The sequence below is a fragment of the Aspergillus uvarum genome, assembly GCF_003184745.1.
Source record: "Aspergillus uvarum CBS 121591 unplaced genomic scaffold BO82scaffold_10, whole genome shotgun sequence".
NCBI classification, from domain to species: Eukaryota; Fungi; Ascomycota; class Eurotiomycetes; order Eurotiales; family Aspergillaceae; genus Aspergillus; species Aspergillus uvarum.
Window position 1 is genome coordinate 241134 of NW_020291307.1, and position 18297 is coordinate 259430.

The window sequence follows — 18297 nt, forward strand, 5'->3', positions numbered from 1 at the left end:
AAATCACGACTTTCGGATACGCCTCACTAGATACACGGGTGGTCTACTTTTTTTCTTTTTTGCGTTAATGTTTTGGGTTGCTTCATGTCAGACACGATGCATGATCATGAATGAGCGATGAGAATACACGACTCACGCCATCATCACATATTACTCGCCGAGAACGGTTATCGATAGAACACGAAATCATACACGCCTTCAGCATCTTGAGAGGTCTGCCAAAATGCCATTGGCGGGCAGGCTACAGCTCGTTGGGTTCATCTGGCCGTCAAGACACCTTGGCGGGCTGGGTACCAGGACCCATTGCGCGTTGGCACAGTAGAACCAGTAGCCATCGCCAGATCGATCTTAGATTGTTGACTAACGATTGATAGTGACCCTCAGCTGTTCGTGTCAACGACCACCAGCTCTTCCTCGGCTCGCCTTGTCCATTCCATCCAACTACCATCATATAACCTTCTAGGGCCCTTCGCGCCGATTTCCGAAAGCGCTAGATCCAGTGCAGCGGCAGTCACGCCGGAGTTACAGGTCAAGATCCAGGACCGTGGAACCTCGTTCGTGACAGGCACTCCTGCCTCCTCAAAGATGTCCTTGAGTGTGCAAGCGGGCAGTATCACCTTGGAGGTCTCATCCAATAACCTCGCCAGAGGCACATTGACTGCGCCAGGGATATGCCCCGACCGCAAACTGGTGTCCTCTTCACTCTGCGTCCCGCTGAATCGACCCGCGATTCTCGCATCCACAATCTTAGCCTCTTCGTCCCCAACTAACCCCTTAATCTCCTCATATGAGATCACTCGCTTAGAATCCGGGACCGTCGCGACGGGATACGCATCCTCCGGCTCTTTCGTAACCCCACCGCGGCTCCCTTTCGAGATCTCCCCCGAGCTCACCGGGTATCCCAAATCCATATACACACGGAAGTTATTCAGGACATGCACCGCGTCATGGCCGAAGAACGAGCACATCCACGCCACGCGCGGCGCGCTATAGGTCCCGATCTCGTATGCGTCGTACACGACGAGGATGTCGGAGGGCCGGATGTCGAGGGCTGTCATGGCGGCGGCAAAGGCTTCGGCGGTAGGTAGCATGAGGGGGTAGGGGGAGGTAACATCGCGGATGACGGACTGATCAAAGAATCTGTTTTTGTGGCATGCGAGTTGGTACGGTGCTCGTTTAGGTCTGAATGTGTTCGGGGATACGTAGGGGCAGCGGGTGAAAGTGATATAGGCTCAAAGTCCGAGAAGGCTTGCGGGCAGTGTGGCAGCATCTTTCATGTAGGTAGAGAGGTAGAGAGTAGATATGTGTATCTAGATACGCCACGTGCAAGTTCTTTTCTTCATCGCCGTGCTGTATCATCGGTAGTCTGGGTGGAGGAGGGTTGGGTTGGATTCGTACTTCGTGCCAGGGAGGTGGTGGGCTTCAAACGCCGGAAGAAGCGCGGGCCGCCCTGCTGCCAAGGGAATGATCCTCCTCGCCTCTGTGGTGGTCGGGGTGGTGGTGACTACATTGTGGTATTCTGCGGGTGTGATGAGGTAGGAGGGGAAGGGGTCTGTCATTTCTTTCGGATTTCGTGGATTGGTACGCAGTGAGGTTTTTGGGGGGCGTGATCACGGAGTAGAGCTCAGCTAGTTGTCGGAAGGTAACGCCGGACGGAGCGGACGGACCAGTCTGGGCCTTTGCTTTCTTTCTCCTTCGGGGCAAGATTATGTGGATGGATAATTAGTCAGATTTCATAAATAGTTATGCGTTGTACTTCCCGTGCTTGTCTGCCCGGCGTTTATTAGGTTGCTTGTTCTATTGGAGTTCTTCATATTTGGTTTCTTTAGACTGTGCAATAAAACATCGATGTTCTCATTGCTGTTAGACTAAGCTTTCTGGACAAGCTTGGTTATTTTAAGCAGATTACTTTCTAGAGTAGTCTCAGTAAATATTTGTTTTCGGTACAAGGCTTGAATATATAATCCGCTCCAGCCTCGCAGACTATTCGTGAGCAGAGGGATGGGTCACGCATAGAATTCTATAGAGTACAAATTTAGCTAAGACCTAATATTACTCTGGCTGGGGGGATGACGGCGGAGTGGATTCTCCTTTCCAAAACAGATTAATATGTATTGCCATATTGGGGAAATCTGGTGAGATCGTTTAGTGAATGTCTGCGCTGTAGTAACTGGTGAATACACATCCTCACCTCAGGTCCCTTTCTCTCACTTTATCTACTCTTTACTTTTTTTTCTTTTGTATTCTCATCTCTTCTCTAATCACGGAGTGTCTCAAGATCATCACAGAGCTCATGGATCTAAAATCATTTTCAAAGTCTTACTGAGGCTTCAAGCTTCAACTGATCTTATAATCTGATTGAGATCATCGATCTTGACCGCTCCTTAACACCTTACTGAGATCATCAATTCTGAACTGCTTGAAGATTCTTACTGAGATCAGATCATTAATTTTACACTTGTTTTGACCTGCTGCCTTGAACAGATACGCTTTCATCCGTTCTACTTCATCTGAAAGGAAACACTTTCGTTAGCCTGTAAGAAGATTATCTCCAGTGTTCCTTGTTATGAAAAACATTTACTAACGCGTTCCTGCGCGCTTCTGAGTTCGATAAGGTGAAGGCAAAGGCAGAGGACTCTAAGCAAGCTCTTCTCTGCTTGTTCAGTTATCGATCAATTCACACATATTCTCACCACCACTACCGGGCGCAGCAGAACCCTTCAAAATGTTGACACCGTATGCAGCGACCATAGATGGATTGTATCGTGATGACATGGGACGGATCACAAGGCCAGAATCAGGTGAGGAAGATACTGAGATGGATGAGTTGGATGAGATCCACAAGCTCAATGAGACGAACAAGCTTGATGAGACAACCAACATGTCAGATCGATTTCACAGGCTACCCAACGAAATATGGGACATGGTAGGCATTTACCAGAAACCCTAGCGATCTAAGCTGATACGTGTCCTAGATCGCTTCGTACTTCGTCGATGACCTCGAGGAAGAGCTATTCGGGCCAACAGTCCTGCTCCTAGATAATGGCATCGACAAGACTACCGCCCAGAAACTGCGAGAGCTGCGACTTCTGAACAGAAGCTTCTACATCCGGATCACACCTCTTTTCGCTCGGCACATCCACATCAACACAGCACGCAGCGGGCTTTCCCGACCATTTCCGCTGCTGGTCTATCTTTCCAACAGCAACTACAACATCCACGTTCTCCGGGTCGACATCACAACCACAATCGGCCTAGCCAGCGGCGTGATGCCCAGCCTGCGCAAATTGCCTAACATCCGAGCTCTGAACTACGATTACCAAGTTCGCGAGTCCCTGACTGCCGGAGAGATGATCTATGTCTGCAATATCATCATGCGCACGCTCTACGAACTGCCTCTTCTGTACCTGAACGAGCTCCGCATCAGTTTCCCAGCCGTTGATGACAACCCGGGCTTTTTCCCTCTCGCGTTCTCCCTGGCCCACGGAGACGTCTCGCATGTCCTCCCGCGTCTCACCAACCTGGAGGTGTCGATCCCCACTTACCACTTCCACGACATTCTCATGCCAGCGGGGGCCCTGGTCTTGAACCGTAGCTTCGCAGCCTGGATGTTCTGGGTCATCCACTGCTCGACGAACCTCCAGTGCCTGACCATCCGTTCCACCGGCGCGGTGCTGGACCTCGACCAGGCGGACCTCGATCACCTGACCAAGCTCCGGATGCTCAGATTGGAGGGCGTGTGCATGTCGGCTGCGACGTTCGGGCGGATCATCAGCCTGTCCTACGGAACGCTTCAAACCGTCGAGTTGACGGGGGTGGCGCTGCACAGCTGCACTTGGGAGAGAGTCCTGTGGACATTGGTGCAGCTTCCTGGCCTGCTGAATTTCAAGATCCTCGACTGCGCTTACTCGGCCCAAGGCGCGAGTCGGCACCTGAATCCGCCTGTGCTGTCGCCGCTTGGCCCCGAGGTGAGCGAGACCGAGGCGGCGTATGCGCTGCGCGCGCTGATGTGTCGGGTCAATGCGAATCGGCTGGCCTTGGGCATGGGCCGGATTGTTCTGGCGGGTGTTTTGTAGTTTGCCTGGGGAATGCCTGGGACCTCTGTTGTGAGGTTTCGAGCTAGGATGAGACGGCTTGCTACATCTTTTGAAATTAGGTTGGGATCATAAGTCTGGATTGGGGAGAGTGTGAGATAGTGCAACCGTATGAAATTGGCCTTCAAATATGTTTGTTTAGTCTGGTCTAGTCTGAATTAAATGTTTTACTGTTGCGATATTGTCTTCCTAGTATGAGTACCAAGCTTTGCTCCATCAGAGGGGTAGTCCGACTGGCGTACCTGAGAACCGATCCATCTGAGGCAAGGCCAACAACCATTTCAAAGTGTCACTACCATAACACACCGGCCACTCTCGCTTCATCATTTGTCAACTTTTATTCTTCTCATCACTGCAGACGGGTCACTTTCTTCAAAGGAAGGTATTCTCGCTCAAGAATTTCCTCAGTCGGTCGGCGCGATATCCTTGGCAACAACTGACGCGGCTGGAACGCAATCCGTTTGTAGTAGGGTCAGCCATCTACTTTACTATCACACACCTCACTCTTACTTCATCTCTGCACTTCCCTTCTTCTTATTACCGCACACTGTCATCTTTTTTTTTTTTTTTTGACCCAAGCTACCTTCATATCTACTTCGACTACTTCTGGCGCTTGAGAAGCGATTTCTCTTTATCGGTCGTTTGGCACTATAAACTTTCTTTGTCTCGTTCAATAAAGCACGCATTTCGACATCCTCGCAGCCTTCCTACCTCTGCCTGCCCGTTATCTACGGTGAAAGCCCCGCGGATCTCGGCCCAGCCCCTTCGCTACGGTTGACGGACGAGTTCAGATTCGCCGACATTCATCGCCCACGCCTGGTCCCATCGAAGGAAAATGGCAATCACCATCATGGATCTTCCGGCTGAGATCAATGCCATGGTAAGCTTCTTGCTGGGTCCAATACACCATTCAGAACTGACTGCGGACTAGATCGTGTCCTATGTCGGGGTGGGACGTTCGCACCCAATCACGAGAGGCAAATTCCATGATCCATCTTCCCGTGTGATGTGCCACGACATGACTGGTAGCTATAATCACGACTTGGCCATTCTACGACTGGTGAATAAAACCTTCTTCGTGCTTGCTTCACCACTCTTTTTCAGATATATCCACATTTGCGTGGGTATTGGAAAGGAAGCCGCTTTCCGTGGACTCCAGGCAATTTGTCGAAGCCAGCATGCAATCCATGTACGCGAGGTGGAGCTCAAAATCTGCCATTGCCCGAAAGATTCCGAAGGGAAGCCTTATGAATTTTCTGGAGGAAGCAAGCAGCAGTTTGAAAAGGAATTCACCGATGCCTTGTCCCGCCTAACCAACCTAGAGACTCTGATGTGGATGTTTTGGTGTTTCTCTTCGTGGTGTTCGAAGAATCAGCATAGCATTCTCTATGAATCCATTATGAGAACAGACCTTCCCAAGCTGAAAAACCTCAAGATTTTAGTCTTCGGACTGCCTAATTACCCGGAGATTGTCCCAGAGCTCACCGGGGATTCGCGGGAGCGTGTCAAGCGGCTTATGCGACAGATCCGCTGTTTGTGGATTGATCAGGCTGGTCATTCGTTCTTGGATGGGCATGGACAAATATCACCCGGTCACGACTTCACAGCGTGGTTTGTCAGTGCTCTGGAACATGGCGTTGACCGCGATTCCGTGTCACCACCCCGAGGAGCGATGACTGCCGCGCAGGCTCACTCGATTCACCTCGAAACAATCGTTCTAGAAAGCGTGCCAGTATCGCTTCGTGTCCTCAGATTCCTTACAACGCTGGCTAGGCAGACAATAAAACGAGTGGAGTTGTCCATAGTCATTGTATATTCTAGCCGCTGGCGCGATCTCTTATCGCTCTTGGGTCGACTACCGCATCTGATGTACTTGAGGGTACACAAATGTACTGTCATGAAGGAGACTGGCAACTATGCCCATGCTCAAATTGGGACTTTCGATGACGGGTCTTCTGAGGACGAACTCTTTGAGGATGAGCCCGCTGATATTATGGGGCCTGATATTGGCTTGTCTGGTGATGTAGAGGTCGCTCTGTGTGATGACATCGCGTGGATTCCTGAAACATTTCCACAGGAATTGCGTCCAACATTTGTCCGTCTGCTGCGCCGTGTTGATGCGAATAGAAGTGCTGCTGGGATGCGTTCACTGATGAAAGAATTCGAGTACAAAGTAACTCGATAGGCCGCCCGGGGCTTGCTACATGTGAGTGGTGTCGCCCCACCAAATCGGATTCCAAGAAGAGGTGCTTATGACAAATTTGCTTCCAAGGGAAGGATAGTTCAGATTTTTCATTTTCCGGATACTCGCGGAAAAAGCAGGGAAACAATATGCAGTGCTCTTGATGTTCGCGCTTTGTATACACACTATTCAAGAAGTTGGGGCTGGGGAGAGGAGACTTTTCTGGCTGAACCTTTCCTTATCGCTCAATTTGGCTTTCTACAGGCTATGTCTCTGAGTTGAATTTCTTTACCTTGCTCGAAGCTTGAAGATTTAGAGAAATGATTTTAGCTAATTAATTCGAGTTCCTGTCGATGCTGAGTTATGCAGAGGAGCCTGGAACGATCCTGTAGATCATAAGATGTCACGAAACGTGCTTTTTACTGACTTCTCCGCCCACGAGCCTCGTCGTGTCAACCACACTCTTCTCAGTACCATCGCCCTCCATCTTTCTGTTTCCCCAAGTATTCACTCTCAACACTCCGGGCACTCTATCCAGACGAACGAAGCACCACTATGAAGATCTCTTCCATGATGTCGCGATGACAAGCTGTATTTGATCGCAGAAATCAGGCCACAGATCTGAAAAGTCGCTCATACACCTCGCGGATGTCATTGTAAGGCGATAATCTATTTCTGGGACAAAGATGCTAACGAGCCTAGTTTAAGACCAGGTCGGGCTAGACTTCATTGCTACGCTACACAATCCAAATGTATTTTTGTGCGACAATGCGACCCTCGAACCGGGCAGCTTGCGCAGGAACAATTTGCACGCATGCTGGATAGGCGAACGAGTTGAGCCCGAACATTAAATGCCAAGCACATCGGCTGAGCCTCTGAACGATTCTCCAGCCAGGATAACGGCTATTTGTTAGCTCACTCGGTTCTCGGCTCATGCTGCAGGAGTCTTCTCGAAGTGATGTTGATTGTTGACAACCTTATGTCATGGACCCGACGAGACGTCGATCATTATCCGTTCGGAGAACGCCCAGACGCCGGCAGAACTTGGCGAGTCCGGAACGGTCCACCAATTTGTCGGTGACAAGCTTCCTGTCCGATGACATAGTCTAGCGACCGAAGGGAGAAAAAACCACAGACACTCATCTTCTGCCTCTTAGGATGTTGATGACTTGTCGGCCAAAACCACTCAGCCACGACAGAGGCTGTAGGCTAAATTTATCGCTCTGCAGCTCCTGCAGCGATTTACCTTCTCCCCGACTCGGTGCTAAATTCTTGCCGGGGCGACCCTTAAAGCCGCATCGCGGCGCGGATTGGCCGGATGGGCTCCACCTGGGCCCTGGCGCATCTCCAAGGATGTCCGGCAGAGCGGTGACGTATGGAGCTGGCCCATGACTGCATCGTCGCTTTTATCTGGAGATACTTTGGTGCCTGGCCATGATGTAATAGGTAAATTTCCCTGTGTTGCTATTGTTTTTTTGGGATGACTGTTGGAACCAGAAAACCTATATAGGTTGCTAACCTCTCACTCAATTAATGTGCAGTGCAGCTGCAACCATCCCGCAATACGAATATTCAGCCCTACTCGGGCTATCCGACCCCGTTCACCATGAAGTCCTTTACTGTCCTCGCGCTCAGCACCCTTGCTACAACCACGGCCGGGATCGGGTTTAACCCTTTGCACCATCTGGCTGGTATCACACCATACTATGCCCCTCAAGACCCTCCCATCGACCCCAAGCCACACCCTGGGTGCAATGTGACCCGCGCTGCCTATCTTGTGCGCCACGCCGCCATCTACGCCAATGACTTCGACTACGAGTCGTACATTGAGCCCTTCGTCGAGAAGCTGCGGAACACCACACAGGACTGGAAATCGACCGGCGCGCTTTCCTTCCTCCGCAACTGGACTGCCCCCGTCGACGAGGAGCATCTCGAGAAGATCACCCGCGTCGGCCTGCAGGAAGCGACTACGCTGGGCAGGAAACTGCACCAGCACTATCCGACCCTCCGCGCGGACAAAGTGTGGACCTCGACTGCCGACCGCACCATCAAGTCTGCCGAGGGGTTCATCAACGGCTACACAAACAACCAGTCCTCCGCTCTGGACCTCGTCCAGGTTGCCGAGTCCAAGTCGACGGGCGCGGACTCTTTGACCCCATACAAGGCTTGCCCGGCCTACAGCTCGAGCTACGGCAGCGATCAGTCTAAGGTTGGTTCCCGCTACTCCTCTTCAGACCTCCCACATCTAGCCTTGCGTGATACTAATTAGAACTGTGCAGGAATTCATCGACCACTACACCACTCCCATCATCGCGCGCCTCGACACCCTCGCCCCGAAGTTCAACTTCACCTCCGATGACGTGACCGCCATGTTCGAGCTGTGCGGCTACGAGACCGTGATCCGGGGCTTCTCGCCCTTCTGCTCGCTGTCGCTGTTCACTTCGGCCGAGTGGCTGTCCTTCGAGTACGCCAACGACATCATGTACTTCTACAACACGGGGTACGGCCGCCCGCTGAGCGCGCACATCGGCCTCCCCTGGGCCAAGGCCAGCTGGGACATGGTCTCCGGCAACACCAACACCAGCGACACGCTGTACGTGTCGTTCACTCACCGCGAGCTCCCGCCCACGGTCGTCACCGCGCTGGGCCTGTTCAACAACAGCGCCTTCACCGGCGCGGACAACATCAACACCACCATGCCCCTCGACCAGGTCAACTACAACCGCGCCTGGAAGAGCAGCCACATCCTTCCGTTCCTGGGTAACATTGCCATCGAGCGGCTGGAGTGTGATGTTCCCGGCTACGAGAGCCCGGAGTACTACCGCGTCCTGGTGAACTCGGCGCCGCAGCCGCTGGTTGGCTGTCGCGATGGTCCTGGTGAGAGCTGCTCCCGGAAGGGGTTCAGCAAGTTCATCCAGGAGAGAGAGGAGCTGTACGGTGACTTTGGAGGGGCCTGTGGCAATGGGTCTGCTGTTGACACCTTGAGCATTTATAATTAGGTTGGACGGGTTGTATGTATTGGAGTTAATGAGTAACGATTGATATAGTTGTAATATACATAACTTTTCCTTTCACTCTCGCAAACGACTTGTTGGTTCATTCAAACCCACCATCACCCACTGTGATAAATGATGGCATGCGATCATTACGTACAAAAACATCTGGACTGATCGTATCACATCATACAATCGAGGTTAATGTTGTCGATGCTCACGATAAGTCCACCCAAGCCCTGCATGACAGACACTTGAAGTAGATAGTCAACCATCCCACCATCATAAGACCTTCGCGTCTCTGCGAGAGGTCGATACACGAGACTCGTGGTCCTCACAATCCATCTCGACTGGGTTGGTGCATGCAGGCACCCGGTTGGAATCTGGAATACTCCTGCCTGCTGAGATTATCTTCGAAGATGATGTTCACGATGTGTCCACTTTACTTTCGGGAGGAGCTTCAGCTCCCTCGAGCGGGGATGCATTGCGTCGTGCTGTGCTGTGCTGATACACGTGTATTGAAGGGTAGTCAGTAACCAAGGGAGATCTGATGAGATCAGCATGGAAAACATGAGCGCTGAGCGGTATCATCGTAGACCATCCACTAAAGACGTTAGACAGCGAACCCGATGCAGAGATTTCACATGTTACTTACAGGTACCTGTCAACTGTGCATCAACTCATCAATTCAGATGACCTCTGGGCTGCAGCACGCGTAGAACGCGAGCTTCGTTGTGTGCATGACGTCCAATCAGCCCCCCCTCCTTCTGATAGACCGATAGAGTATCGTCCTCTGGTTTGACCAGAAGCATAATCTGGCTCCCACACTCTCTTCCTTATCTTGCCCCCGGAAATCTAAGTTGTCCATTTGCCCGCGACATGGAACGTAGACTGGTTCAAACGGAGCATCGATAGAAGCACTAGACACAAACCCATTAACCCTCCCCTGGACCCAACAAACCGTAGGCCAACCCACAATGACATGTAACCAGCAGGGCTTACCTTGTAAATACGACGGATCATTAAACACCCACCACCGCACAGCCCACCTGGGGCCGCAGAAGGCCCCACCCCTGGGAATGTGAGATAGTTGTTAAGATATCGAATGTGAGCAAGGAGAAGACTTACGGTGGGAAGAAGGTCTGAAGATTCCCGTTCTTTTGGGGGAGATTTCGGAATGAATCCAGGAATTCAAGGAGGGGCTTTGATGGAAGGAGGAAATAGAGGGTGGACTTTGGGTAGAACTAGTGGGGACCGGGGTTATTGTTTTGAGGTGGTTGGTGATGATGAGTTGGAGATTGGGTTGATGAGTGGAGGGGGAAGGTGCGTGTGAAGAGGTAGTGAATGGCTGGTCTACTTGGGCGTGTATTGGAGCGTTTGTGTTTGGTGTGTTTGATAACTCAGAAGCTGTAATCACTGTCTTTTTATCGGTTTTTTTGTTTGAATATACTTGCCTGCTGTACTTGGGCAATTCATCTTGGTGTTGTCGGCCACGCTGCATACGTTCAATATGAGGATCCCTTGTTACTCGATTCGCAGTTTCAAGAAGCAAACCTACAGCCAAGCCTAATTTGAAACTATCACTAATCACACTTGTGATCCTATCACTGATCTACATGCAGTGCACAGCCCAGCTGGAGGACCCTTTCAATCAGACCCCTACCCATACGGGGCAGCCCATGGGCTAGACGCTGTTCGCGACCGCGGTCCCTGACGAAGAGCCTCAAGGACCGCAAGCCGATCATCATTTCTGTCCAAGTGTCTACGCAGGAACCAATAGCGTACTTGATTTGGCCCCATTAGCATCCGTCTGATGGGGCTGCCCGTCAATTTGGGGGCTAATTGTCTGAGAATCGCGGATCTGAGTAAGACCAACACCAAGAAACACCAGTGTGAGTTTCAAAATGCGACAGACACATGCCGTTGATTTGCAAGGCAGAGTCGGGCTCTCAATTCTATCATCGTCATGATTCTTTCTCCTGTAAATATCGCTCTCCGGGTCCGGGCCCGCGCATCGCTCGCAGCTCGAATTTCAAGGTCGATTGACCTACATCGCACCTATACAGCGGATCAACTCAAACCGAAATCGATGATAACATGAGTTCATCCAGCGCGGATGGCTCCTACGAGCTCTACAACTACAATCCCTCCGTCGCTGCCGCCGCCATTTTCGTTCTCCTCTTCATTGCCGTAACCGCCTGCCATGTCTACCAATTGGCCCAGGCGCACGCCTGGTATTTCACCTGCTTCGTTCTGGGCGGAATATGTGAGTGTCTTCAGCAGAGCATGGGAGGAGATGCCGCTTATCATGTAAATCATGCAGTCGAAGCAATCGGCTACATTGCGCGCGCCGGAGCACACAACAATACAAGCAACCTCTCCATCTTCACCATCCAGACGCTGTTCATTCTCCTCGCACCCCCTCTCTACGCAGCAACTTTATACATGACTCTGGGCCGATTAATCTTCTACCTCGACAAAGAAGAGCTCAGCTCCGTGCCAACACGCTGGCTCACGGTGATCTTTGTTGCAGGGGATATCATATCCTTTCTAATTCAAGGAGCAGGTAAGCCCCTTGCTTCCTGCATTTATCTCTCATCTGCCCGAAAGAAGCCTAACACCCCGAGCAAAAGGCGGCGCGATCCTTACTCACACAACCACCGACCCCTCCGCCCTCACGACCGGCCAAAACGTCATCATCGCCGGCCTAGTCATTCAACTGATCTTCTTTACCGTCTTCGTCCTCGTCGCCACCGCCTTCCACTATCGCATCCACCGCAGTCCTTCCTCGAAATCCATCTCCTCATGCATCGCTACCGACGGCTGGTTCCACGCTACCTGGGAGACCACCCTGCTCGCCCTCTACTTCGCCAGCGCGATGATCCTGGTGCGCTCGGTGTACCGGCTGGTGGAGTACGCAAGTGCCGGGACCAATGGTAGCGATGGGTATTTAGGGCGACATGAGGTGTTTGCGTACGTGTTTGATGCGCTGCCCATGCTGCTGGGAATGGTGGTGATGGCGGTGTGGCATCCCTCGCGGGTGTTGCTGTTGAACCGCAAGGTGTATCAGATGGATATGGCGTTCAATGAGGAGGGGAATGATGTGCAGATGAGTAAGATATATCTGGGCTGAGTGGGTAGTGTTGAATCCCTGGTAGGTGGGTGTGTAGTATATGTCGTGAATGATTTCTGCTGGAGAGATGGTCCTGTATAGTGGTTCTGTGTCATATAATTCTCGGGATAGGTATAGTGGACTCATATCTCGGCCTCAAATCTGTGCCGCTTAGCCATGATCTGGAGAAAAGGTTGACATCTCTGAGCGCGTATTTCACGGAATAAGCAGAGCCTCCAGAAATACACAGGAGCTCTCTGGCAGGAACTCTGTGATTTGTGAGTTGCTTACTCCATCTTTTCTAGTGACACGTGACATGGATGCATTTCTTGAACTGAGGAATGCGGGGGTGGAACAACGCCCTTGAATTGACCGATGCCTCAGTCGGCGTCTAATCAAAAGATCAGTAGCATTGGCTTAGGTCTGGCCAATTGACAACTAAATAGTAGCAAATCCACCCAATACAGAAATGTAAGCTGGCTGCCCCTTCTCGTAACATGGAAAGTTGTATTCTTAGTTCCATGCGGAATTTTACAATATACTAGACTGCGCACTTCATGTTATGTTCGGTCACGACCCAACAACGTTGCTTTTTTGAAGGGGTTGGATCTCCGATGACAGGTCACATTCTCGGAACTTCCCCGCGATCATCATAACAAACGCGCTTGCCCATCTGCACAGCTTTCTGATCAGTCTGATTGCCGTCCACAACCGATGTGATGTGCTCTGAATGAAATCACAGTCTCCAAGAATCCCCTCGTTATATCTATCAATCGATCCTTGTCCCTAAAGCAGTGCAACGGGCTCTGAGGTGGGAACCCCTACCTGGAACACAACTGTGCACGCGATCACCCCACGGATTGGAAGGCCATCGTTACACAAGCACCCGATTGAGCAGACCAAACCAACCCCCGGGCCACCCTGGCGACAATTGCAGCGTCAAAGACGTATTTCTACTTCCCCGAAAGCTACAAACCATCATGCCAACCATCAAAGCCGGCAACCGCGTCTTCCATGTCACCGACATCGACCGCGAAGAGTGCTCGCGCATCGTGCCCATGCGAGTCCTGTCGCTGGGTCTGACGAGGACGGGGTCAGAGTGTGAGTGTCTACTTCCAGCAGCTGCTTAGGCTTGAAGAGTGTTCCCAGCATTATCGAACCATTCGCTGACATACATCCCTATCCCTAGCGCTGATGGACGCGCTGCGCATCCTCGGCTACCACGAAGCATACCACGGATACCAGGCCATGATCACCAACCCGCGCGACTGCGAGATGTGGCTGAAGGCGTTGCGAGCGAAGTACGACGGGGTGGGACAGCGGTTTGGGCGCGAGGAGTGGGATAAGCTGTTGGGGCACTGCCAGGTTAGTTTACCAGGTTCTGGGTTGTTTGATCAGTCGTGCAGCAGGATTACCCTATCGTCCTTGTCTTGAGATATGGATATCCAGCAGCTGTATGCTAAACCCGTATGCCATAGGCCGTCTCCGACATCCCAGCGATCTGCTTCGCAGAGGACCTCATCCAAGCCTACCCGGAAGCAAAAGTCATCGTCACCGTCCGGGATGTCGATGAATGGTACGAGTACGTTCACCCCGTCCCTCCCTCATCGACCATACACTCACCCCCTACTAACTCCCAGATCGATGATGACCCTTGTCACGGCGATCGACACCCCACTCAACAAATACCTCTTCGTGCCCCTCATCAGCATCACCAACAACCTCCTGCACTCCCGCTTCCGTCTCGTGCCCGAGGCCTTCCTCAAAGCCGGGCTATGTCTGTACGGTGAGGATATCCGGACCACCGCCCGCGAGACATACCGCAACCACCTGGCAACAATTCAGGCCCTAGTGCCCAAGGACCGGCTGCTGCTGTACCATGTCAAGGAGGGGTGGGAGCCGTTGTGTGCGTTTCTGGGGCAGCCCGTGCCCGCGGTGCCGGTGCCGAACGGAAATTCGAAGGCGGATATGTTGGCAAGGCATCGCGCATGCATGCGGTTGAATCTGAGGGAGTGTGGATGGAAGGTGGTTAGGGGGGTTGTTTTGGTTGGGGTTGTGGCTTTGGTTGTGCGGAGAGAGGGGGTGCGGTGGAGGGGGTTGTGGGATGGGCTCTTGGGGGCTTTGAGGTTGTAGATTTCCGATGTGGGTTGGGGATTGTGTAGTTAGCTGGTGAGTTTGTGAGGGTGTATAGGGAGGTTTGGGAGTGATGTGATGGTTCCTTCTGAAAGTGCGCCGTCGCTGACGTGGATGAAAGCATTTCTGGCATCGTCTACGATGAACATAGAGGTGGCGACTGCTAGGTGCGCTCAACTTGCTAGCAAGCACCCTATTCAAACCCCCCGCCGCTGTACTGTACACCCATTCCCAATCCTCAGGCATCCGTCAAAAATGCCAAAAATGCCAATCACCCCGCAAAGCACCCTAAGGTCCACATCCGGCCATAACCTCTCCCCTAACCACCGAATATTGATGCCTTCACGCTACGCCTGCTTATGAACGCATTGAAGTGGTGGAATCAAGTACTGCATCCCCTTGACAAATCACCAAAGAACACTCTACATAGTATCAAAGATAGATCACACCGTCCGAACCAAGAAAGCATTAACCTCCGCTCGAATCGACAGAAACCTTATCCGGCCGTACATTTTAATAACCACGATGTCTCACTTTAATCCAAGGCAGCAGGATTTCTCTCTCTCCATGGCCAGCCGATCGCCCTTTAGCGGAGTTGTACGACCGTCCACACATCCAATCTCTCATCCAACAGAGTGGATTCTCGCTGGAAGATAGAGCGAGAGATCAGCATGCAGCAAACCGCCTCCGTCAGCCACACACAACCTTACTCGGACGTCTTATAGTTGGACTCGAGTACTGTACGTACGTGTACGTAAATTGAGTGTGTACGGTAGCAATGCCTGCTCCCTTCGAACATTCAACTCGGATATTATTATCTCAGGGGGCTGGGATTTACCCGTTCTGGTATCGAGGGCCGACCGCGCGGAGGTACATTTGTGGCAGTGGAGTCGTGGTGGGGGGCGCTGCTTGCAGCCTCAGTGCTGCTGCCATGATAATTTCTTGGATCTTGAGTCAGCGGCGCGGGACCGCGGAATTGGGGTTTTGAGTTGGTTCCGAGTGGATGATTAGTCTCTGGGCTGATTGTGGCTCTATTGGGGGTGTAGATTTTCTTCGAGGGTTGAATGGGGAAGTACGTTGTCTATGTTCCGAGCGATGGGTGGGCTTCTGTGGATTGGGGTTTCGGTGTCAATGTACAACTGTCCACATGTCGCGAAGACGGCTTTGACCACCGGAGTAGGGATGAAGGAGGATAGGATAGTAAGAGGAAGGGGAGGAAGTCATATTATCCTCGGTGGTTTATGATTTACCCCCAGGTGAGACATGTCCTTCAATAACAGTTCGCTTGTGTGGTTAAGATGTTGATCGACTCCTTCGAGAAGGCGGCTGTACATGATGATCAACACTCCGCTAATACCTAGGTGCGAACAATTTATCTGAAGTTAGACGATAACTAAATCCTTATGATGAGAACCGACTCGCTGCATCTTGACACGCGAAATCGAAAGGTAATCGAGTACGTAACAGCAGGCTGGGCTGGATACTACCGTTCCGTACCGAGTCTTGGCGGACGTGCCGCAGATCAAACAAGCGAGCACCATGTTTCAGATGCCACCGTGACGGCCGTCTGTTAGATCGGAGGAAGGGTAGGCTTCGCCTAGCTTCTCCTTCTCCTAGAACGACGGGGTGTGGCTTCTTAACTCCGCGAGGGAAGAAAATTAATCCTAATCTCATAATACCTACTCCGTAACCTCTGGGTCGAGGTGGCGAATAGCCTCGGCGCACAAGTAATGCGCCCCCCAGCATTCCGGAAAGGGAGACGATCATCCCGCATTTGGCCATCCCTATCACATTTTTGGGCTGGGGCGATTCTAACTTAGGTGGTGTGAGGCGACCCCTCGAAGCTTAGTTGTTGTCGATGTGAAACTTCGGAGATCTTTTTCTCTCGCGCCTCAGCATCGAGGTCCGAGGAACCAGGAACTAAGTTCAGGTACGGCAACATTTGCACATCGAGATTGTGGTTGCCTAGCTAGAATCACACAGCCCATCATGCTTGCGTGGCCCCTAACGTAGGCGGATACCCGAGGCTCGATTCTTGTTGGCCACAGGGGGTGCTAAGCCTTGGGTCGTGGACTCTAGTGGAAGCTTGGCCCTGGGGAGTTGCAGAATTGCAGCCAACAACAGGCGAGCACACGTCACGGACCCCCCGACCGGCCGCGTCACAAGCCACGGCACGCAGGCACCAAGGCACCCAGTGTCATCATTGGTGCCAGTTGCGTGATCTGAGGTTGCAGATGGCGTTCAATACACCTTATTCACATGCCGTTTCTAAAAACAGCGATGCTCAAAGGGCTGGTGTTGGTGTTTCGCCAGCGACCGGGGTTCGCCATTGGTTGGCAAACCCATGCATAACTCGCTGACTGCTTACGTAGGTGTGTAATGACTGCCCTTGGCCTTTGGTTAAAGACGCCCGTCCAGTCCTGTCCTCCAACGTCAGCAACGCTGTTTTATTTTCCATTGCATCCGTGGTTCCTTGTTTTGATCACGCACGAATCTAAACACGCACACATCGATCGGTCTTTGGCTTAAGGCAACAAGAATAAAAACATGGCACCTTCGATCGCGTCTAGTGACAACCGGCCCGAGTCCGGGCGCCCGGTAGAACACGCCCACAAGACTTCTCTCTCAAGCAGCGCCGACCCGAATTCGGCCCTAATGGGGGAGCGTGCAGGTTAGTGGATGCAAGGAGATTGCATCGTTTGATTGCCACAACACCAAGACTGACTGAAATGGTTTGTAGTGGACAGTGTCGGTTCGAATGGCTTCTCCCTACGCTCAATGCAGCATCGCGACCGCGAGGGCAAGCTGATCAGTGCGTTTCCCCTTTTTCTGTCTCGCCACGCAGGTCTGATTGTCTGACTGACTGATTACTTTTATAGCGGATCCTGACGTGTCCAACCCTACCCGTTATCGATTCGAGCGGCCCTTGGACACAATTCGGTCCTTTGAGGCGGCGATTGAACGACGTAGACGGGAAAATGCTGGCTTGTAGGGGGACACTGAAGAAGAGCGAGGGCGGAAACTCTGGGGTGTACGATTTATTATTCACGTTTCAATTCCGGCGAACTGTATTACTGGATAGGCGCTAAATGATGTAATGGAAGCGATGATCGATTGTCAAGTCTCTGTTTTGTTTTGAGATGAGAGCAGATGTGTTCTGGAATAGTTGGTAATTCTGCATCTTCGGTCGGGAGCGTCTGGGGCTTGCCGAACTCCGTCGAACCGCTCGCTGCCTCAGGCGCACCTCAGGCGGGGATCGACAACGCTGACAGCTCACCTCAACTCAGCTTCTACACTTCATCATCTACAGTACATCTACTTGTTCCAGTATCTACAAATCAACCAGATCTCTTTGTTGTCTTCCAATTCATGCCAAATATTTGGCCCCTTCTTCGTCTGCCCCCCTCCGGGCGACATGCGCTAATTACTGGTACTTATAGCCAGCGCGACTGCCGTCCCCACTCGAGGGGAAAATATTCTTCTCTAAGATCAGGCATCCACTCTGGCACCACGACGACGCATCCTCCACCCACCAATTCGGCCACAGTCCCACTTCACCATCGTTTGTCTATTGGATTTTCAGTCCAATGGCTTCGCGCTTCGCCGCGAGTGGACGCTCCCGAGCAACTCTAATCGCTAGTCCTTTGTTAGCACCGTCCTGTCCGCTACAACTGTCAACCGGCATCATGGTGGGTGACGCGTTCGCCTGTATAGCGGGCCCCAGCCAGGAGGCTTGAGAGGCCACAACTCTGGCAACCTGCGTCGGGCGAGAAATTCAAGGGT

At 52.0% G+C, this 18297-nt stretch overlaps 7 protein-coding genes across 7 annotated transcripts; 6 read left to right on the forward strand and 1 right to left on the reverse strand.

Moving 5' to 3' along the window:
- BO82DRAFT_351812 (sulfurtransferase) lies at positions 1–1530 on the reverse strand. Its single transcript, XM_025634522.1, has one exon. The coding sequence runs from the start codon at positions 1056–1058 to the stop codon at positions 381–383; it is 678 nt and encodes a 225-aa protein (XP_025494809.1). The 5' UTR covers positions 1059–1530; the 3' UTR covers positions 1–380.
- A 1195-nt stretch (positions 1531–2725) lies between these two features.
- On the forward strand, positions 2726–4176 carry BO82DRAFT_408677 (uncharacterized protein; the record flags this gene model as incomplete). Its single annotated transcript, XM_025639702.1, has 2 exons — positions 2726–2926; positions 2976–4176. The coding sequence occupies 2 exons, from the start codon at positions 2726–2728 to the stop codon at positions 4074–4076; spliced, it is 1302 nt and encodes a 433-aa protein (XP_025494810.1). The 3' UTR covers positions 4077–4176.
- Positions 4177–4944: 768 nt separating this feature from the next.
- On the forward strand, positions 4945–6416 carry BO82DRAFT_429946 (uncharacterized protein; the record flags this gene model as incomplete). The annotated part of the gene is made up of 3 exons (XM_025640579.1): positions 4945–4974; positions 5026–6300; positions 6367–6416. The coding sequence occupies 2 exons, from the start codon at positions 4945–4947 to the stop codon at positions 6277–6279; spliced, it is 1284 nt and encodes a 427-aa protein (XP_025494811.1). The 3' UTR covers positions 6280–6300; positions 6367–6416.
- Positions 6417–7847: 1431 nt separating this feature from the next.
- BO82DRAFT_351813 (putative histidine acid phosphatase) lies at positions 7848–9326 on the forward strand. The gene is made up of 2 exons (XM_025634523.1): positions 7848–8485; positions 8556–9326. The coding sequence occupies exons 1-2, from the start codon at positions 7883–7885 to the stop codon at positions 9273–9275; spliced, it is 1323 nt and encodes a 440-aa protein (XP_025494812.1). The 5' UTR covers positions 7848–7882; the 3' UTR covers positions 9276–9326.
- A 2040-nt stretch (positions 9327–11366) lies between these two features.
- BO82DRAFT_329328 (RTA1 domain-containing protein) lies at positions 11367–12553 on the forward strand (the record flags this gene model as incomplete). Its single annotated transcript, XM_025633049.1, has 3 exons — positions 11367–11535; positions 11593–11835; positions 11897–12553. 3 exons carry the CDS (start codon positions 11367–11369, stop codon positions 12400–12402), a joined length of 918 nt encoding a protein of 305 aa, XP_025494813.1. The 3' UTR covers positions 12403–12553.
- A 493-nt stretch (positions 12554–13046) lies between these two features.
- Positions 13047–14905, forward strand: BO82DRAFT_351814 (sulfotransferase family protein). The gene is made up of 4 exons (XM_025634524.1): positions 13047–13482; positions 13571–13746; positions 13860–13963; positions 14022–14905. Exons 1-4 carry the CDS (start codon positions 13362–13364, stop codon positions 14512–14514), a joined length of 894 nt encoding a protein of 297 aa, XP_025494814.1. The 5' UTR covers positions 13047–13361; the 3' UTR covers positions 14515–14905.
- A 2156-nt stretch (positions 14906–17061) lies between these two features.
- BO82DRAFT_399446 (DUF2406 domain-containing protein) lies at positions 17062–17506 on the forward strand (the record flags this gene model as incomplete). The annotated part of the gene is made up of 3 exons (XM_025639111.1): positions 17062–17185; positions 17255–17326; positions 17394–17506. The coding sequence occupies 3 exons, from the start codon at positions 17062–17064 to the stop codon at positions 17504–17506; spliced, it is 309 nt and encodes a 102-aa protein (XP_025494815.1).
- Between the last annotated feature and the right edge of the window lie 791 nt (positions 17507–18297).

Coding starts and splice junctions, on each gene's coding strand:
- BO82DRAFT_351813 (XM_025634523.1), top strand. CDS start 7,883: ATGAAGTCCTTTACTGTCCTCGCGCTCAGCACCCTTGCTACAACCACG. Junction 8,486..8,555: donor ACGGCAGCGATCAGTCTAAG/GTTGGTTCCCGC, acceptor AGAACTGTGCAG/GAATTCATCGACCACTACAC.
- BO82DRAFT_351812 (XM_025634522.1), bottom strand. CDS start 1,058: ATGACAGCCCTCGACATCCGGCCCTCCGACATCCTCGTCGTGTACGAC.
- BO82DRAFT_351814 (XM_025634524.1), top strand. CDS start 13,362: ATGCCAACCATCAAAGCCGGCAACCGCGTCTTCCATGTCACCGACATC. Junction 13,483..13,570: donor GACGAGGACGGGGTCAGAGT/GTGAGTGTCTAC, acceptor CCCTATCCCTAG/CGCTGATGGACGCGCTGCGC. Junction 13,964..14,021: donor GATGTCGATGAATGGTACGA/GTACGTTCACCC, acceptor ACTAACTCCCAG/ATCGATGATGACCCTTGTCA.